Here is an 18006-nt window from a genome sequence, read left to right on the forward strand (position 1 = left end):
AACATATATCAAAAAGCCCTAATTTTGATCATCACCAAAACCTAACATCAAAATTACCCTTTTTCAATACTAATGTTTAATTGATATGAAAATCCTAATCACACAACAGCTAAAATAAAAGATGGTGCGGAGATTACTTGGTAGGCGTATCGGTGTGCCTTCGGCCGTAATTAGTGATTACTGATTAAGGATGGTGTTGGCTGATTGTAGAGATGATTTTTGGCTCCAATAGCAAGAAAGACCACCATCGTCATCCACATTAGAATCTAGTAGTCTTCTACTCACTCCATCGTGTTTCGAGAGAACAAAAGATGTGAGTGCTAAAAGTGGAAAATAGAATATTGCAAAATGGTACAACAGCCAAAGCGTAAAATTCGTTACCACCAAACAGACGTATAAATACCATTTTTCTATATATAAAGATAAAAAAACAACAATAATAATAATAATAATAATAATAATAAACTGAAAGGCAAGTGAAAGTATTGCTATTTGCTAGTTGATGTACGTTATTCAACCGAACCCAAATCTTTTCTATAGCCCGGTGTTATTTGTTAATGAAAAAGATCATACACTACGCATAAAATTTATGAGAAATCATATCCTAATAAAAAAAAAAGTTCTATTGGTTATAACAACTTTGTATTGGTGGGTGTGACCAGTAAGGGTGTTAAATTAATTTAATTAGTTATATGTACATTATGCTTAAATATTTAAACAACTAGATTGGAGTAAGATATTAATCACTCCCTTTTTGGCAACCAAACTTCCAACAATCTCTTCTCCAACACCCCCACCTACATAATCACTAACCAACTCTATGCTTCCACCTAAGGGGAACTAACATCACATTCTACATAACAATCTAAATCACATCTATATATTCACCAATCTTTATCCAAATGCTTGAATCACTTGAAGGAGTCCATTTAGGGAAATTACCCATGTTGGAGAAGCAGGGTACGTGCCAGATCCATTCGGATTGAAATACATGATTTCGCATGTACTTAGCTTCTCCATCTTGGACCGCTTCCCTTATATTCTTAGTAATGGATGATCTTACAAATCATTAATATACCATGCATCGTGACACCCATGTAAATCATTGTGCATATAAATTATGTTAACAGCATATATGATATCCACATGCATAATTTACTTTGAATAAATAAAGGTAAGCGCATTAGTTCATATTACACGCGATCTTGTTTTCAAGCGCTAATGCAGCAGAATCCACATGAACAAGCAAACAAGAATATATCTTTTGCTTCAAACGATCAATAGTCTCCGCTTGAGCTCCTTTTTTCTCTAACACCATCTTGTTTCTTAGATTATCAAGCCACTCGTTTGCGAGCTTCAGTTGAGACAACGTCACAGCAATCTGACTATTTGGTTCGGTTTTGCTCCCAACATTATTATGATTTTTCCCTTTCCCTTTTACGGTTTCTAGATTTCCCATTTGAAACCCGACATCAAGTGCTCGTTCTAGAAATTCTAGAAACCAAGATTGTGTTTCAATTAATAAAACCTCTCTTAGCTCTTGTCCCTGTTTTAAACCATCTACATTAGCCCATTCTAGTTTTTCACCAACACTTAGCTCCAATGCCGTCTTTTGACTCTTTTTTGTGCTTTTACTGCGAGCCAACGTGGTCTTTTTGTCAGATTTGCCTGCGTTTTCTGATGCCGGTGAACTACTTGAACGCTGAAGCACTTGATCCTTTGTGGGGGCAATACCGTCATTTTCTTGTTCTATCATTCCGTATAGTGAAAAGAATTTGGCTAATGACTCGTGAAGCTTTGCATGCGACGTGGATGAAGATAGCTCTCCAAACATTCTGAATTGAGAATTTAAAGATAAAAAAAGGTGTCTAGGATTGTTTTTAAAAAAAGAAATTTATAAACTGTTTTTGAGTGTCTGGGAATTTATATTCAAACTGCGTATTTGATAACTTAGAAATAAACTGTTTTAAATAAGTGGTTTGAATCTGTTTATTTCATAAAACAAGAAGTGGATAAACAATTTTTAATAAAAAAAAATCCCAAACACCCCTTTAGATTTCTTCAATTTTACATAACTTTCCAGATTCTATACCAACTTACTCGACGCATTTGACAAGATTTGCTGCTGTTATTGCTTCCTTTTGAGCTTCTGTTGCTGCGCGAGAAGCTAAAGTTTTTCTTCTTATTATTACCTTGTCATTACAAACAAAGTTAGTTACATCAGGCGTGTTTGGATTGGGAATAAGAATAAAAATGATGTTTGGTTTCAAACTTTAATATTAGAAATCACACTGAAAACTTTTAAACCGTAGTGACTTATGAGTGCAAACCAAACACCTATAATTCCTATGTGCCTAAACATACCTTGGCAAGATTTAGAAGTTTAGGAGGAAAGGAAGACCATGAAAGTGTCTCAGAAAAATGGTTTTAATCTCTCCGTCTCTGCAACGAGTTTGAGTTAATGTTTTCTTGCTTCGTTGTCAACGGTTCTGTTCCTCCTTGCAACCTTAAGGCATCAAAAGAATTCTGCAAATTTGTCATCGCGTGTGCCTGCAATGTGAAATAAAAACAAAATATGCCGGTTACAAAGTTGTTATTTGGTGTAAAGATTTGAATACTAGAATAAAGTATGATACTTGATCTTTTATATCATGTTGTCTGCCCTTCACCGCGCCATTTCTCTCATTTTCATCCTTCTTTAAACCATCAGTTTTCGCCACAACGCGTTGCATATACCTCGAAGCAACAGTAACTTTCTCTTCTTTAATCACAATATTCTTTCTTTTGTTCTCGGGTTTAGCTTCCACTAATCCACGTGATTTCATAGCTTCAGATGGTTCCAGCATTTGCATCAAATCTTTCGGCTTCCCAATAAATGGGTGTCGGCCTGGAACAGGCCGCACCCCGACTAGAACAGGCACTGGAGTGCCAGCATCCATTCGGTCGACCCAAAAGAATTGGCCCAATTGCAGTTTATTATTCAAAATGAGCTCATTGTCATCTTTTGAAAGCGACGCGTATGTTGAATGTGATGAGTCTGAGATTTTGATGAAGAACCCATGGTTTGGCCATAGTTCGGACCCGTTTAGCGCTGGCACAATGCTGATCACTTGCAAGAGGATTGACCGGTGTTCACCGCGAACCTTTATATTAGAGTTAATGGTTTTAAGTAGTTTCAGAAGCAGCCCTGGTGTAAGAGATGCCATTTGTGTTGAAAGAATGTAGAAAATGAAATATTGAGCATTAAAAATATGAAAGTGAAGAAGAAAATGAATGTATTTGGACTTTTGGCATGGCAGGAACATTATGGCACTTTACCATAATGTAACCATGGGTTGACTTTTAAGCAAAGACAGCACTTTCTACCAGCATGACAATTATACCCTTGCTTGTAGGTGAAGCTTTGAGGTGTCATACTAGCTTTGAGACTATGCGGCTGGGGTTAAATTTGTAAAAGTGGCCTCCCTGGTCAGCTGTCTCATTACCAGTAGAGCAAATGGCTCCATTAGTGAGGTAATGAAATTGCAATGTCTTAATCATAATGTTCTAAAACACCCTTCTTGCTTAATAACAAAATAACAACTTTGTTTTTAATAAATGATTTGAAATGATTAAAACATGGGATAATCTTGAAAACAACAATAAACTTTCACAATTAGCAAATATATGCTTTAAAATTACTAGATATAAAATATATCAAAAGTTCACTTTCTAATGAAATGGTGCCATGGATTTGGGCAAACCCAAAACTATCCATATATTTATTTATGTAAAATCATCTCTAACCCACACACCCTTAGTATCGTGTAACCAGAACATGGCTCGTTAAACCCATTTATCTAAACGTGTCAACCGACTTGGCGGGGTAATAATTAAGTTGTAATGTGTTACATGGGTTGGTGTGCTATAAAAACGGGTTAAACTGGTTAGTGGGTCGACGTGTTTAACTAAACAGGTTAGATATGTCAACCAAAAACCTAATTATTTTCATGTCTTGTTCGGGATGTGTTTCAAGGCATGTTGGAAATCGTCACCCTGGTTGTCCCCTAATATTGGATAACCAAGACATAAACTTTAATGATAAAAATAGCTTATATACAACACATTTTACAAAATAAAATGAAAGATTACTATTTCAATTAAGCAAAAGCATTAGCTTCCATTTCTGAACGTACAAGGTTAGCATAAACACCATCCGAATGATTGGCAATGAGTGTTTCATGTGTTCCATATTCAGACACTTTACCATCTTGGACCACCGCTATAGTGGTGGCCTCTCTAATGGTGGAGAGGCGGTGGGCAACTACAATGGTGGTGGTGCGTTTGATGATCTTCCTTAGTGCTTCTTGAACGTGCTTCTCGGAATCCAAATCTAGTGCGCTTGTGGCCTCGTCTAGTAATAACACCTTTGATTTCTTAACTATAGCCCTTGCTATTGCTATCCTTTGTTTCTGACCTCCTGATAGTTGAACCCCACTCTCACCAACCTAAACATGTGGAAATCACAATATAAGATTTGAAACAAGCATGTGTTTATATCTAGAAGGTATTTATGTGTTCTATGTGTTACATGTATGCATGGAACCCAAAAAAAGGATTGCTAGATCGGTTTCGTATGCTTTGAAAAAAAGAGTATGGATTTTCATTTTTAGTTTTGAATTTGAAGTAATTTGTAAGAAATTAATAAACAATGTAACCCAAATATTTTAGCCTAAATGTATAATAATCAATCAATCATTAATTAACAAAAAGATTTAACCTAAATTCATTATTTTGAACCTTTTTTTTTCGGCCTAAAACTTTCAAGCCCATATGGTAAAACCGAAAAAACCAAGACCGACCTGATCCCGAACCAAAAGGACCGAAAGCGAATGTTTTCAAAACATAGAAATTGACCCATGCACACTATTATAAAGACCCAATATAACGGATCAATGGGTCATGCTATAGCTGCACCGCCCCATTTGATTTCACACCATCAAATGGTCCTTCAAAAACACTCAGATGACCATTTTGACCAAAAAAAAGTCAACCTTCGAAATTTATTGGTTAGAACGTCCATCCAACCAATATCCGAACAGCCGTTCTGACCATAGACGGCTAAGCTTTAAAACTTTTTGGTCAAAACGGCCGTCCGTCCTCTATCCGGACAGCCGTCCAGACCATAGACGGTCAAACTTTCAAATTTTTTGGTCAAAAGTCAAAACAGTGTGAGATTAGATGTTAGACAGTGTGTTGAGGTGACGCCAGAATCGATATACAATAACATACCTCAGTTTCATAACCTTGAGGGAGTCCAGAGATGAAACTGTGAATATGAGCTTCTTTAGCAGCTTCTTCAACCTCTGACCATGAAGCCTTATGGTTTCCAAATCTTATGTTCTCCCAAATCGTACCAGCAAACAATGCAGGCTCTTGATCCACCAAAGCCGTTTGAAGCCGCAGCCACTTCACATCAAGATCCCTCAAATCCATCCCTCCCATCAAAATTTTCCCAGCAGTCGGATCATAAAACCGTTGAGTCAACCATATGAACGTTGACTTCCCGGACCCACTCCCGCCAACCACCGCCACCATGGTCCCACTTTTCACCTTCAAACAGAAGTCCCTCAACACCATCACATCAGGCCTTGTAGGATAAGCAAAACTCACCATCTTAAACTCTAAGTCAAACGCCTTTGACCGGTCAACTTTTTTCCCTTTCCCACGGATTAACGGATTCCGGTTCAATATTTCAAAAACGGCGGGAACTGCAGAAGATGCCAATGAAGTATCCGGAGCAAGTCCCGCCAACTGACCAACAGAAAATGAACTCAAAACCAAAATCAAGAATATTTTATACACATCTCCGAATTTAGTGTACTCTTTTGTCACAAGGTAGGCTCCAAAAAACAAAACGAGGGTGTAAGCAGAATACATTGCACCTTGAGATAATCCTAACGAGACTCCGGTAATTTGTGATCTTTTTATAGATGTTGATTTGGGTTTTAATAAAGATTGCTCAAAAGATTGAACAATCTTTTCTTGTGTTGCAAAAGTAGCTACTGTTCTAATGTTCGATACTGCACCGGAAGCTATACCACTTGCTTTATCATATGAACCATTATCCATCTTCGAACCGATGTTAATAATCAAGCTGAAGTAGCTAGCTCCAAGTGTAAAAGGTGTGACAACGGTAGCCAAAAGGGCTAACCTCCATTCGAGATAAAACGAGACACTAAGCCCGACAGCGGCCGAGCTCAAACCCATGAACAAAACCGAGTATCTGTCACCTAGGATTGAGCGGAAGCTTGTGCAGTCAATAGACAGTTTCGACACAAGTGACCCGGTTGAGTTCTGGTCGGAGTCAAACCAACCGGGCTCTTGATTTAGTATAGCTTGAAAGAGGGAAGCACGAACCCGTTTGGTGAGTTTAGTGCCAGCCCAACCACAGAAACCTTGTTGCATTGTCATGGTTAGAATGCACCCCAACCCGAGCCCGACTAATGCCAGACAGAGATACCCGACATCCTTTTTTAACTTGGATTTGTCGATATTGAAGTATACTTTAAGTGCTTGTCCTAAAACTAATGGAAACAATGAGAGAATTGCACCTGCAAACATACCGAAGATGACACCAACTAACAAAAGACCGGCCTCTGGTTTCTGTAACTTCCATACTTGACTAATCTTGTATGATTTCATTTTGGTTAGTTTTTCGGGTTCTAATTGGTTTACTTCTTGAACGGATTTCATGTACCCCTGAGACATCGATATTTCATATACATGACTTTGTTTCAGAAGATCGAAATGACTAGATGTTTCTTGGTTTATACCCGTTTTACCCTTTTCATAGATGGGATTTGAAGATAACGCTTCGGATGCGAGTTTAATTAAAGAAAAGTAAGCTCCTTGTTGTGCCATGAGCTTATTATGGTCACCCATTTCAACAACCGATCCTTGCTCAAGAACAACGATTGTGTCTGCATTCTTGACTGTTGCCAGTCTGTGAGCAATGACGATTGTGGTTCTCCCTTTGGAGACTTTGTCGATCGCTTGTTGAACAAGCGACTCTGACTTGGAGTCCAAGGCACTTGTGGCCTCATCTAAGAGAAGTATCTTGGGATCTTTGATCATTGCACGCGCTAACGCAATGCGTTGCTTCTGACCTCCTGATAATTGGGTTCCTTTCTCTCCAACCTGTCACATTGTCATTAACATTTAACGCCATATATCATGTAGCGATAATAATCGAAACAAAGTGCAGAAATATTGAAAATGTTATGAACCTGCGTGTCATAGCCTAGCGGTAGATCGGTGATGAATTTATGTGCATTTACTGCAATGCAGGCATCAATGGCTTCTTTCTTGGTGGCATTCTCTTTTCCCATTAAAATGTTTTCAATAATTGTGTCGGCAAAGAGGACCGGCTCTTGCCCCACCATCCCCATCTGACTTCTTAGCCATTTCACTTGTAAGCTCCTTATGTCTTGACCATCCAGCAATACCAACCCTATTATTTATATGAAAAATACATATGATGATCCAAACGCGAAAAATGAATACAAAAAGTAGAATAAAGAGCATACCCTCATTAGGATCATAGAATCTCTCTAAAAGAGCAAAAATGGTGGATTTACCGGCTCCGCTAGCACCAACAAGTGCTGAAATTCTTTGAGATGGAATCACCAAATTGAGATCATTCAGAATTGGGACCGAAGGACGAGATGGGTAAGCAAAAGAAATGCTTTTGAGCTCTAAGCTCCCTCGTACACTCTTGGGTTTTCTTCCTGTGGTACTATAAGGATCGATGGCTGGGATTCTGTCTATAACTTCAAACACTCTGCTAGCTGCAACAGTCCCTTGTGCAAATTGAGCAAAGTATGATAGAGATAGTGCCAAGCCCCTGTGTAAAATCGTGTGCAAATTGATCAACAGCCGGGATTTTGTCTATAATTTCTTATGCTGACTTGTATTGTTAGTTAACTACCTGCCACCAACATTGACACCAAAGAAGCAAGCTATGGCTGCGCCACCGGATAATTCGTTTCTTGAAACTAAAATCGATCCATACCAGAAAGCTAATGCCCATGTTGAATAAGTAACCAGATATATTACACCGATTCCTATTCCCTTTGCAAAACCAAGTTTCTTTCCAACCGGGACTGATTCATCCAATACCGCATCATATCTTGCTGCTAAATTCTCTTCTGCCACAAACGAAAACACGGTTCGAATTGAACTTATTGCTTGTTCTGCAATGCTACCAGCTTTCTTGTAAGAATTCTGTTATAAAAGATATATAAGAAACAATTTAATGAAGTTTATATTTAAAACGAATTAGCGATCAATTGATGGCTTTTAGTTTTACCACTTCTTTTGTAGCAAGGCCAACATAGACTGCCTTATAAGCAACCCCACAGAACATTGTTAACGGTGTAACAGCAAAGACCGCAAGAGAAACCTTCCAAGATTTTAAGAAGCCAACTGTGTAGCCACAGAAGAAGGTGAATATATGATAAATGAAGTGTGCCATCTGCATTTACGGAATTAATTAATTAAACATTGCATTAAAATTTAAGGTTACGCCCTGCTTGCGGTGCGCGCATATAATGTATATATGTGTGAACCCTCGGGTGGGCAAAAGTAAAATTGCACTAATTTTGACGTTATTTTACTAATCTCGTGAAAATAACGTTAAAAGTGGCGGAAGGTTAATCAGGCATCATGTGGTGGCGTTGATAGCCGAAAGACAAGGGCACATGCACCGATCAGCCGGTGTCCCGATGATTGAGTGCTATGTGCCTTATGTCCAAGGCTTGATGCAAAACTACTATCGAGCCGGGGGTCTCACCGGAAGCAGCCTCTCTATCCCTATGGATAGAGGTAAGGCTGTCTACATCTTACCCTCCTCAGACCCTACCATAGCATTGCTATTGGTGGGATATACTGAGTACGATGATGATGATGATGATAATGATTAAAATTTAAGGTAATTATTTATTAGCTAATATTAACCTTGTCCCCCATAACTTCTTGAATTTGAGCAACATCACTTGAGATACCATGCATGATATCACTCGTACTAATGTCTGTGTCAAAGAAGCTTACATCTTGTCTTAGAATCGCCCTTAAATACTTGGTTCTTATTCTATGAGCTGATCGCTCGCCCACTAATCGCCAACAAGCAATCTCTGCACATTGATCATAGTCAAAATTATTCTTAAACAAATTATGCATTTAATAAGAATAACTATGTATACTGAGCTTACGTAAATAGGCTCCAATTACAACGATTCCTGCTAATCCCGCCATTAGCACGCATACCTGAGGCCCATATCATAATTATATAAGCTAACAAGGTTTTATGAAATTTGGGTAACATATATAAATAATTACCTTTCTGACATCTTTTATCATCTGATCCTTGTCATTGTCTAGAGCAATTTTATTGACAAAATCACCAAAAAGATAAGAGTACCATGGTAGAGACCCTCCGTTTAACAAAGCACCGAAACAACCAATTACTATAAGAAAAATATCCAACTTTGTTGAATACTTAAACAAACCAAAAATCCCTAAGCTTTTCTGTGGTGTAACTTCATCTTCATCTTCGTCATCATAATCGACTCCCTCCTGCACGTAACTCTGAAGATACTGAGGGGTGCGTCTATAATTATCATTATCATAATAATCATCAAAGTTGTGAGTGAAATCATGATGATCATAACTTCTAAAGGAAATCCCATGAGCAGGACTGTTATCAGCATCAACGTAAGCACGTGAAACCAAAAACCATCTGGGATCTTGTTTATTTGTATCCTTTATATCATAATCATCAACACTATCATCTAACAAATGGTCGGTTTTTTTAGTATTAAAAGCTCCCGTTCTTGCAAAAGTAGGTGATTTCATGTAACCACCAATGAACGAACTACTATGCGGTTGATGACTAGCTTCATGGCTTTGCAGCTCGATTCTACCAGGAGACAAAGCGTTTGAATATTCATAATACGGATTAGTAAAGTTACGAAAATTAAGATCACCACCGGATGTACCAGAACCATAATAGTCCTTAGCTGACTGGCGAAACACACGCGGTGAGTTAACGGGAGATGGTGAGGGTGGTGGTCCGGTCCATGGGCTTAATGCAGCACCAAGAGGACTGGCCCGGTTGTCTCTCAAGCTGGTGGGTTCAAGCTGCCATGAGATCTTGGCTTGCCATGATCGGTCATTGTCTGAAGCAAAAGGGGTGGTTGGTGGTACGCGTTTGTAACGGGTTCGTTGTGAAGTCGGGAACGGGTATGTTTGCGGGCTGGAGAAGGAGAGAGTCGGTGATTGTGATGGTGTTGTGTAATGTGGGCGGTGAGTGGCGGCAGAGCGACGGTGGTGGTCCATTTCGAAGAAAGATTCAGCCATGGAAAAAAGAGTTTGCTGACATGCAGAATGCAGTGAAGAACAGAAGTTCAGTCTTTTTCCTGGTTCTGTTCTTGTTTTATTTCAAGAAAGGTCAATGATTCTTGGGACAGATTTTATTAAAGAAGTTATATTTTTTGCCGGCTTTCATGGAAGGTGTTATTTGACATATAATTTTTAGTATATATAATTGGATGTACGTCACTGACACTGTGGATTCATTTTCTTGGACATGAATATGTTAATGCCTGGCCAGCCTCAATTACAATAGTGAGATGCAAAAACATAGAATAAGATATCCTTCTCTCTATTGTGACAAGTAGCTCCAAAATTAAATAAAAAACCACCACAAAAGTCAAAAGCCAGAGTCCAAATCACCAAAATTGGTGATTCTCAACAATATGCCAAATGGCACTCTTTTAACTCTAATGGTCATTTGACTTTGATAAAGTCCTTAAAACTAATAGGCTCTTCATTCTTGTGTACAATCTCAATTTATTAAAAAACTTAAAATAAAATAATACCAACAAATAATATTTATAACAAACCATTTGTTCTACTGCAGGCTTACTCTGCAATTCTTTAACCATAAGAATTTAGTATTTTACAAGTGCCAATAAAAATACTAATGATTTATAAAACCATAAGTATTTAAATAAATATTTAGAGTATTATAACATGCAGAGCCGGCAGAGGCATGCTTGTATAATTAGTAAAGCAACAATTATGCAGATATCTTGTATAAAGGGGTTTTTCAATTAGAAGCGTGACACAGATAGTAGCATCCACTTGATAACAAAATTTCAAGCTATGGCCAATGAATATGCTACTACAGACTTATTCTACTGCTTTTGATACATAAAATTTCAGTCTTTTTATAAATGAACTCTACCCTTACTTTATGATATTATTAATTCTAATGTGGTTTTGGTTTGTAACCATCAACAGCAAAGTTTCTAGTGGCAGCAGGGAGGGCTAACCGCAGTCCATCAAGTTCAGGTTTAGCAATTACTTGACAGCCCAAACGTGACCTGTATAAAACGGACCGTTTATGAGATCCTCTGATTAAATGCAAAGTTTATTTCTATTTGTACAGTTTGCCATATGTTAAATAACTCACGTTTCTGTGAGCCCAAAAGCAAGATCTAGCATGTCATTTTCCTCATCCGTTGGGTCCTCAAGTTTATTGTACTGCTCCACATCCTAATCAATGTCACTAATATTTAGTTAACCTTATAAATCACGGTATGTTAACTTAGAAATATTTTTATTTCAATTTAGTCATTATGGCATACCATCACAATAACGTGACACGTGGAACACGCAAGTGATCCTTCACATGCTCCTGTAATTAAATTCAAACACTAAGGTGCAACAAAATTGGAGAACTAAAAATTCTAAAAATTTGAGAAAAATGCGAATAGACGTATTTACCCTCAAGCTCTATGTCGTTTTGATGGGCTGCTTCCAACATTGACATTCCAATGGGGACCTTAACTTCGGTCTCCTCTCCATCTTTGCCTACAAATGTCACAGAGATCCTGAAGACTTGCAAAAGTTAATTACATAAGGGGGCGTGTGACAAAATCCATTTTATACACACGTCTTTTCCTGAGTTATAATTTTCCATTTTACCAAACGAGTTTCCATTTTAATAAAAAAGCACACTAAGACAGAATAATAATATGAAAAAAGTACTCACTTTTCCTTTTCTTCATTCCCTTCATCTGCACTGCTAGTAGCTGTAGTAGAGAATAACTCGCCACCCTAACGAAAACGATTCGAGTTAAGAGTAATGGAGAAACATCAATTCAAGTTCACACACAAAAACAGTTATTAGAAGTAAACATAGGAAGTCTTTTGATTTAGCTGGCATTAGTAGATACACTCGACATCCATTATGCGTAAATTAAGAGCCAACAAAAGGTGGATGAGATAGCATGTGCAAGTGAGATAATGTGTTGTGACCTGCTTCCATCCAAGTCATCTAGTTTCAACTCAAACTACACAGCATTATAACCGCATAGCGTATTGGTGGAAAGCAAATGCTTCGTTGTTAATATCCTTATGTTTTGCAAATCTGAGTTCATTTAGCATTACAAATTACAAGAATACAAATATTCTAAGGCACTTGCAAAGCAAGGAACTAACTAGTTTGCAACACTATCCCTAATAACATACTATGAAGCTTGCACAGAGAAGTATATACTAAAAACTAACCAGCAGAAATGAAAAATATTCGGTACTACCTGAAAATACGGTTTCCTTGATATAATCGTTGCCGGTGCTACTAATCTTGAAAAGTGAGAAACTAGAGACAAATGGAAAAGAGTTATGGTTCAATACGATGCTTTAACTTGGAGAGTATAACAGAAATGAGAGAAACAAACCTCTGGATAAGCCTTTGATAGCCTGAGCTCCAAGTTGCAAAGACTTGGAAGCGAACATGATATTTCAGGAGACCCGTAAACCTATATATTGAATAAGCCAAATTAGAAACTATAACTGCAGAACAAAATAACAATCTTTGTTAATGGGCTTTCAAGATTCATTTTGTTCTCAGAGACATTTAAGCGAGCACATTGTGGGCATGAAAAATACAAAGACTTTTAAGTAGAGAGAGAGAGATCTAACAACCAAGCTAGGTGAATTCAAGTGAAAGAATTTAAAACCCATAAAAAACAGTAAATCAGAGATTACAGTTAGATGGGAAAGAAAGAAGGAACCTTTAAGTAGTTCAAAGGATCAGCGATAGCGTTGGTTCAAACACAAAACAAGGAAACTATTAGAGTCGAGAGAGGTGCAGGGGTTTGTTTGTGTCGAACCGACCTATTAAACACGCCTAATCTTTCTTGACGGCGTATGTTCCAGACAAAAGTAAATATTAATATAAGAAGACGAAATGGAGATGCGGGGTATCGAACCCCGTACCTCTCGCATGCAAAGCGAGCGCTCTACCATGTGAGCTACATCCCCTGATGATTTGGTTAAGCATGTTGCTACTATTGGATAAAATATAACCATTATTAAATTATTATTATATTCTAAATATAATGACATATTCTTGCAAATATGTTATGGGTTTTTTTGGTAACGAGCCAGATCTAAATAAGTTTTTGTCTCATTCAGCAACAGCATGAGCCTGAATTATTCAGACTCAATTTTAACTATTCAGATGCTTTTATATCTAGAACCAAACGGTCTAAAATCTAAATGAATCCATCTAAATGGTTCCATTATTCATATGTAAACTAACAACCCCTTAGGCTATATGTTGCTAGTTAAAAAGTCATATCACTGTCACGCAACCATTAAGCTTTAACTAACTTATCATTTAACAAACGTGTTATGGTTAACTGGATATGTGATTGACTACCTTTGTTATGCTTAACGCCAGTTAACATGGACTCCATGATGTCGGGTCCTTGACGTGTCAGCGCGGAGTAGTTGGCGTTAAGGGTCGGCCATGTAGGCATGGGCGAGGTTTAGTGAGGGCCTGCAGTTAGGGCTGGCATATCGTGTATACCCGTACACGATAAGACACGAACACGAAATAGGTATACCTGTACACAACACGAAAACTTTTCGTGTACCTGTATCCTAAACACGAACATGAACCTGTTAATACCTGTAATACACGATAAGAGCTGTTTAGTAACACAAATTTGACAACCTGTTTAGGGAAATAAAAGTCGTCAAAAGTTCATAAAAGTCTTAAAATAAAACATAAATCCATGATCCTTAACAATTTTAAGACAAAAAACCATAGAAGCAAATAAAAGTCGTTGAAAGTTCATAAATGTCTTAAAATAAAGCATCTGAATTCTAATCAAAGAACATCAAGTTCCAAACTTCCAAGCTCCAATTGGTCTTTCTTCTCAAATCTTCAATTCTAAGCAAGCAAACAATCAAACCTACACACAAAATAAGTATAGTCAATTAGTCATATTAATCATATGAACAATTGGGCATATTCATATAGTTTTATCAAGCAACATTATTAAGTAGAAGGAAGCACCGGCGGGCAGCGGCGGCTCTGACAACGGAGAGGAGAAACTGAGAAAGTCCAGTGAGGAAGTGGTGCCGGCTGAGAAGTGGTGGCAGAGGAATCACCGGAGAGGGCGGTGGGCGAAGAGAGGTTTGGCCGGAGAAGTGGTGGCGGCGATGGAGAAGTGAATTAGGGTTTGGAAACGTGAAAGTGGAAACGGGAGTTAGGGTTTGGGGATAAATGGATAATAATAGTTTATAATTATAATATTATATATATTTAATTATAAAAATCTAACCAGGTACTTACAGGTAAACAGGTATTTTACCTGTTTAGACACAAAAATTAACAGGTAAATTCGTGTCTACCTGTTTAGTACACGAAACATGTTAAGGCCTTACCGTTACCTGTTAAAGTCGCGTAGGTACGTGTCGTGTATTCGTGTCTCGTGTATAAATTGTCAGCCCTACCTGCAGTGGTGTAAATTTACGTGTTTTCGCCTGAAAATTTTCATACGTGGTGTAAATTTACCCGTTTTCGACTTAAAATATAAGCCCGGCCCCCGCGTTTATGAAAATTTTAATACATTTTCAGTTCAGCCCCCTCGACGAACTCGTCCAAGCTTCGGCCTGCATGTAGGCATAGCACCTATCCACAACGACCAGTCTTAGTATTAATATAGGCATATAGCTAGGTGTTCCAACATGAGATGGTTTTGAATAATAGTTCTTTATTCTGTCTAATATATGTTTAAATTCAACAAATCCAGCTCTTAATTCGAGTTATCTCGCATTTCCTCAAGATTTCATGTATAACCTTTCTTTTCAGGAGCAAAACAATTGTTGGAATTATGTGAAAGACTCGAGAGAGCCGGGATACATGCAACTTTCATACAATCAGGTGGAGTGGCGCAAGATGTGCTCCATGGTTTATGTTGAGATATTCATAACAAATTTATGAAGTTGTTTGAACACATTTTTTTAATCCATTTTCATGCATAATCTAGCTTTTAAGTGTCTCATTCTTCTCGTAACAACCAGTATTGCTCTTTATCCATTAGGAGATCATGAACTTTTTTGTTGCCTAACATTATTCTTACTCAAGCACACTTTAACTGTGAAATTCTCTATCTTATTCACCATCAATGATCTTAATGACGCTTGAAGTGGGGCCTTTTATTGTGGACATAGCACCTTTCAAAAAGGGGTAGCGGCGCAGCTTGTTGCCCGCTTGCCTTCTGTTTCGATGTAATCCAATAAACAATCATATATTATAGAAGTTTATAGACTCGTCCTCCTTAAGAAGGTCCCAATGACACAATGCATGTATAACACCAGCCCACGTACCAATCTACATTGTAGGTTTTAAACTCTAGGATTTCACAAGTTTGTTTTTGTGTGCCTGTGTTGAAACTTTCAATATGTAATAGGTTTCGGAATTACTTATACCAAAGTATATTTTATTGTAGAGTTATCGTCTTATCTACATCTAATGTGCCAAAAAATGTTTGGTGGTATTTGAGGTGATGCCATTTCTTCATTATAAACACCAAATATTTTTTTGTCCATGGCTGATATGATATGTACCTAGAGTTATACAATCACTCCATATGAATTTGTCGTCCTTGATGAGGCTTACCATTTTCAGTTTAGCCAGCATCCCTATTGTTGCAATTTATACAATTTTAAAAGGTAAAATTTATTTTCTTATTCACAAACAATGCGGCCACAAGGTCTTGGCTGCACTTGAGTTGCAAGCTGGTAAGCGATAACACAACTAAATCAATGTCATGACGGGGTATAGACGTAAGAATTTATTATCAACATGGGAGGAATAGGTGAAGCTAATAAATGTCATGCGACAATCTTAAACGTGATTTATTTTCTTCTTTAGGATATCTTGATTTGATTAATTTTCATGTGTCAAGTCTTAACAAGTATTTATAATCAAACTTGTACAATGATGGAAGCTTCATTCATATTTACGAACGTACTGTTACACAAAGAAGACATAATATTTACAAGCAAAACTAAAGGTGAATCAAACATAGAGTAATTGCTTGTCCTCTTTGTGAAATTTGAAGCAAGCAGCAATGGTTCCATTGATCTGCGACTTCTGAAGCTCACGTCTCATCTTATTAATTAATTACACTACGCCACACCAGTTAATTATACATATCACAGGCTGCTACAATATTATACATATATATTTACAGAGGTTATTATACAATATATGCACAAAGATGCTACTCTGAGAACTCATCCGTAGGCCTTCATTCAACGATCAAGAGAAGTCAAAACGATCCTAAAATGTATACAAATAAACATTTTAAAAATATGGGTATTATTATTTTCATTTGAAGTTGTAATAATATTTATATATTTATTTAGCAAAAAGTGAAAAGAGAACAAACCAATCATAACCGGTAGGGCTTTTGGGCTCCCGGCGGTTGGCGTCGGCGGTGGATCTCCTCCGTGTCAGTTTCTTGAAATCCCCGCCCGGTGATGCTGCTGAACAATCACACATAAATAAAAATAATCTTAGATGATCAGAGCTGCCCTGGTCCATATGCCAAGTGGGAACCGCACAAGGACCCATAAATCCATAATTGTTAAAAATAAAAATTATATATTTGTATGTAGATTTATTTATTATTAAAAAAAATACAAAAATGGTTATAGTGCTATTAAGTGAAATCAAAAGTTGAATCAAAGGTTTCAAGGAAGAGTGAAGCTTATGTTGTGTCCCGGTCACCCCTGCTTTTTTTCCTAGGTAGTGTAAATTATGTGTTTCGTCCAGGAATTGAGTCCACCCACCCGGTTTATGAAAGCTTTTGTATGTGTTGAGTCTGGTTATCCTGGTGTTTTCATCCAGAAATTTTGAGTCCACCACCCCGATTTATGAAAACTTTTATATGTGTTGAGTCTGTCTATCCTAACGTTTTCATCCAAACTTCGTCACTTTGACTTTAAAAATACAACCCCAATTAGTAAGATTCTCATTTTATTTATTACATAATTGAGAACGTGATACATGTTCCGAAACCTCTGGAAATTTCCGAGATTCTCGGAGACGGCTTTCCAGATAATATCGTTAAACAAAAACACGTATAATAATCGGTTACCTGAGAAAAGTGAACCCGCAGCGCTGGACCCGGCCGGAGAAGACGGGGTAGAACCGGAACTAGACAAGCTGTCTGTTCGGAGGATAGTGATGCTACGGGAGACGGGGGTGTTGTCGCCGGCGGCCGGAGGGTTATTGGGACGGGAAAAGAAAGAGTTATAGCGGCGAAACTTGCCGACGCCGGTATCCGGGGCAGGGCCTGCGAGGGCTTCGTCCCAAAGGTTACGAAAGAAACCCATGATTATTATGATCAGTGGCTAACTAACTAATTAAATTAATAAATAACTAAGTATAGTGATTATATTTTGTTGATTTCGTTTCTTTCCTGTAACAACCGGAATTAGGTGGTTTAAGTAAAAGAGATACGGTGGTGGTGATCACCCGAATGCGACTGTTACGAATAGAAGGAGAAGCGTTTATTAAACAAAATTTGGAGGGTTAGTATTATTATATATTACGCGACACATGGAGGGTTACGAGGTTTATATAGACGGGGAGGT

The 18006-nt window shown here is 37.7% G+C and overlaps 5 protein-coding genes and 1 non-coding gene across 8 annotated transcripts; all 6 read right to left on the bottom strand.

Annotated features, from left to right (window-relative positions):
* Positions 1-1183: 1183 nt before the first annotated feature.
* On the bottom strand, positions 1184-1834 carry LOC143541449 (uncharacterized). Its single transcript, XM_077034275.1, has one exon. The coding sequence runs from the start codon at positions 1832-1834 to the stop codon at positions 1184-1186; it is 651 nt and encodes a 216-aa protein (XP_076890390.1).
* LOC143541476 (uncharacterized) lies at positions 1212-3264 on the bottom strand. The gene is made up of 4 exons (XM_077034297.1): positions 2637-3264; positions 2365-2550; positions 2101-2192; positions 1212-1835 (listed from the first exon to the last, which is right to left on the bottom strand). Exons 1-2 carry the CDS (start codon positions 3204-3206, stop codon positions 2428-2430), a joined length of 693 nt encoding a protein of 230 aa, XP_076890412.1. The 5' UTR covers positions 3207-3264; the 3' UTR covers positions 1212-1835; positions 2101-2192; positions 2365-2427.
* An 875-nt stretch (positions 3265-4139) lies between these two features.
* LOC143541477 (ABC transporter B family member 19-like) lies at positions 4140-10398 on the bottom strand. The gene is made up of 9 exons (XM_077034298.1): positions 9379-10398; positions 9252-9306; positions 8998-9173; positions 8351-8515; positions 7970-8265; positions 7569-7885; positions 7269-7492; positions 5272-7179; positions 4140-4487 (listed from the first exon to the last, which is right to left on the bottom strand). The coding sequence occupies exons 1-9, from the start codon at positions 10396-10398 to the stop codon at positions 4140-4142; spliced, it is 4509 nt and encodes a 1502-aa protein (XP_076890413.1).
* Positions 10399-10997: 599 nt separating this feature from the next.
* LOC143541478 (uncharacterized) lies at positions 10998-12944 on the bottom strand. 2 transcript variants are annotated; one of them, XM_077034299.1, is made up of 7 exons: positions 12786-12944; positions 12612-12706; positions 12098-12153; positions 11830-11936; positions 11691-11740; positions 11516-11598; positions 10998-11426 (listed from the first exon to the last, which is right to left on the bottom strand). In XM_077034299.1, exons 1-7 carry the CDS (start codon positions 12841-12843, stop codon positions 11312-11314), a joined length of 564 nt encoding a protein of 187 aa, XP_076890414.1. In that variant the 5' UTR covers positions 12844-12944; the 3' UTR covers positions 10998-11311. The 2 variants fall into 2 exon arrangements, with proteins under 2 accessions (XP_076890414.1, XP_076890415.1); XM_077034300.1 differs by having other exon boundaries at positions 10999-11426; positions 12098-12162; positions 12645-12706; positions 12786-12843.
* A 354-nt stretch (positions 12945-13298) lies between these two features.
* TRNAA-UGC (transfer RNA alanine (anticodon UGC)) lies at positions 13299-13371 on the bottom strand. The gene has a single exon. It is a non-coding gene; the product is annotated as a tRNA-Ala (tRNA).
* A 3075-nt stretch (positions 13372-16446) lies between these two features.
* Positions 16447-17747, bottom strand: LOC143541480 (dormancy-associated protein homolog 4-like). 2 transcript variants are annotated; one of them, XM_077034302.1, is made up of 3 exons: positions 17508-17747; positions 16797-16890; positions 16447-16687 (listed from the first exon to the last, which is right to left on the bottom strand). In XM_077034302.1, exons 1-3 carry the CDS (start codon positions 17743-17745, stop codon positions 16660-16662), a joined length of 360 nt encoding a protein of 119 aa, XP_076890417.1. In that variant the 5' UTR covers positions 17746-17747; the 3' UTR covers positions 16447-16659. The 2 variants fall into 2 exon arrangements, with proteins under 2 accessions (XP_076890417.1, XP_076890416.1); XM_077034301.1 differs by having other exon boundaries at positions 16797-16893.
* Positions 17748-18006: the final 259 nt, after the last annotated feature.

This window comes from Bidens hawaiensis, unplaced genomic scaffold (genome assembly GCF_021521415.1).
Source record: "Bidens hawaiensis isolate Kalapana, Puna unplaced genomic scaffold, B.hawaiensis_p1.1 tig00012605_1, whole genome shotgun sequence".
In the NCBI taxonomy this organism is placed as follows: domain Eukaryota; kingdom Viridiplantae; phylum Streptophyta; class Magnoliopsida; order Asterales; family Asteraceae; genus Bidens; species Bidens hawaiensis.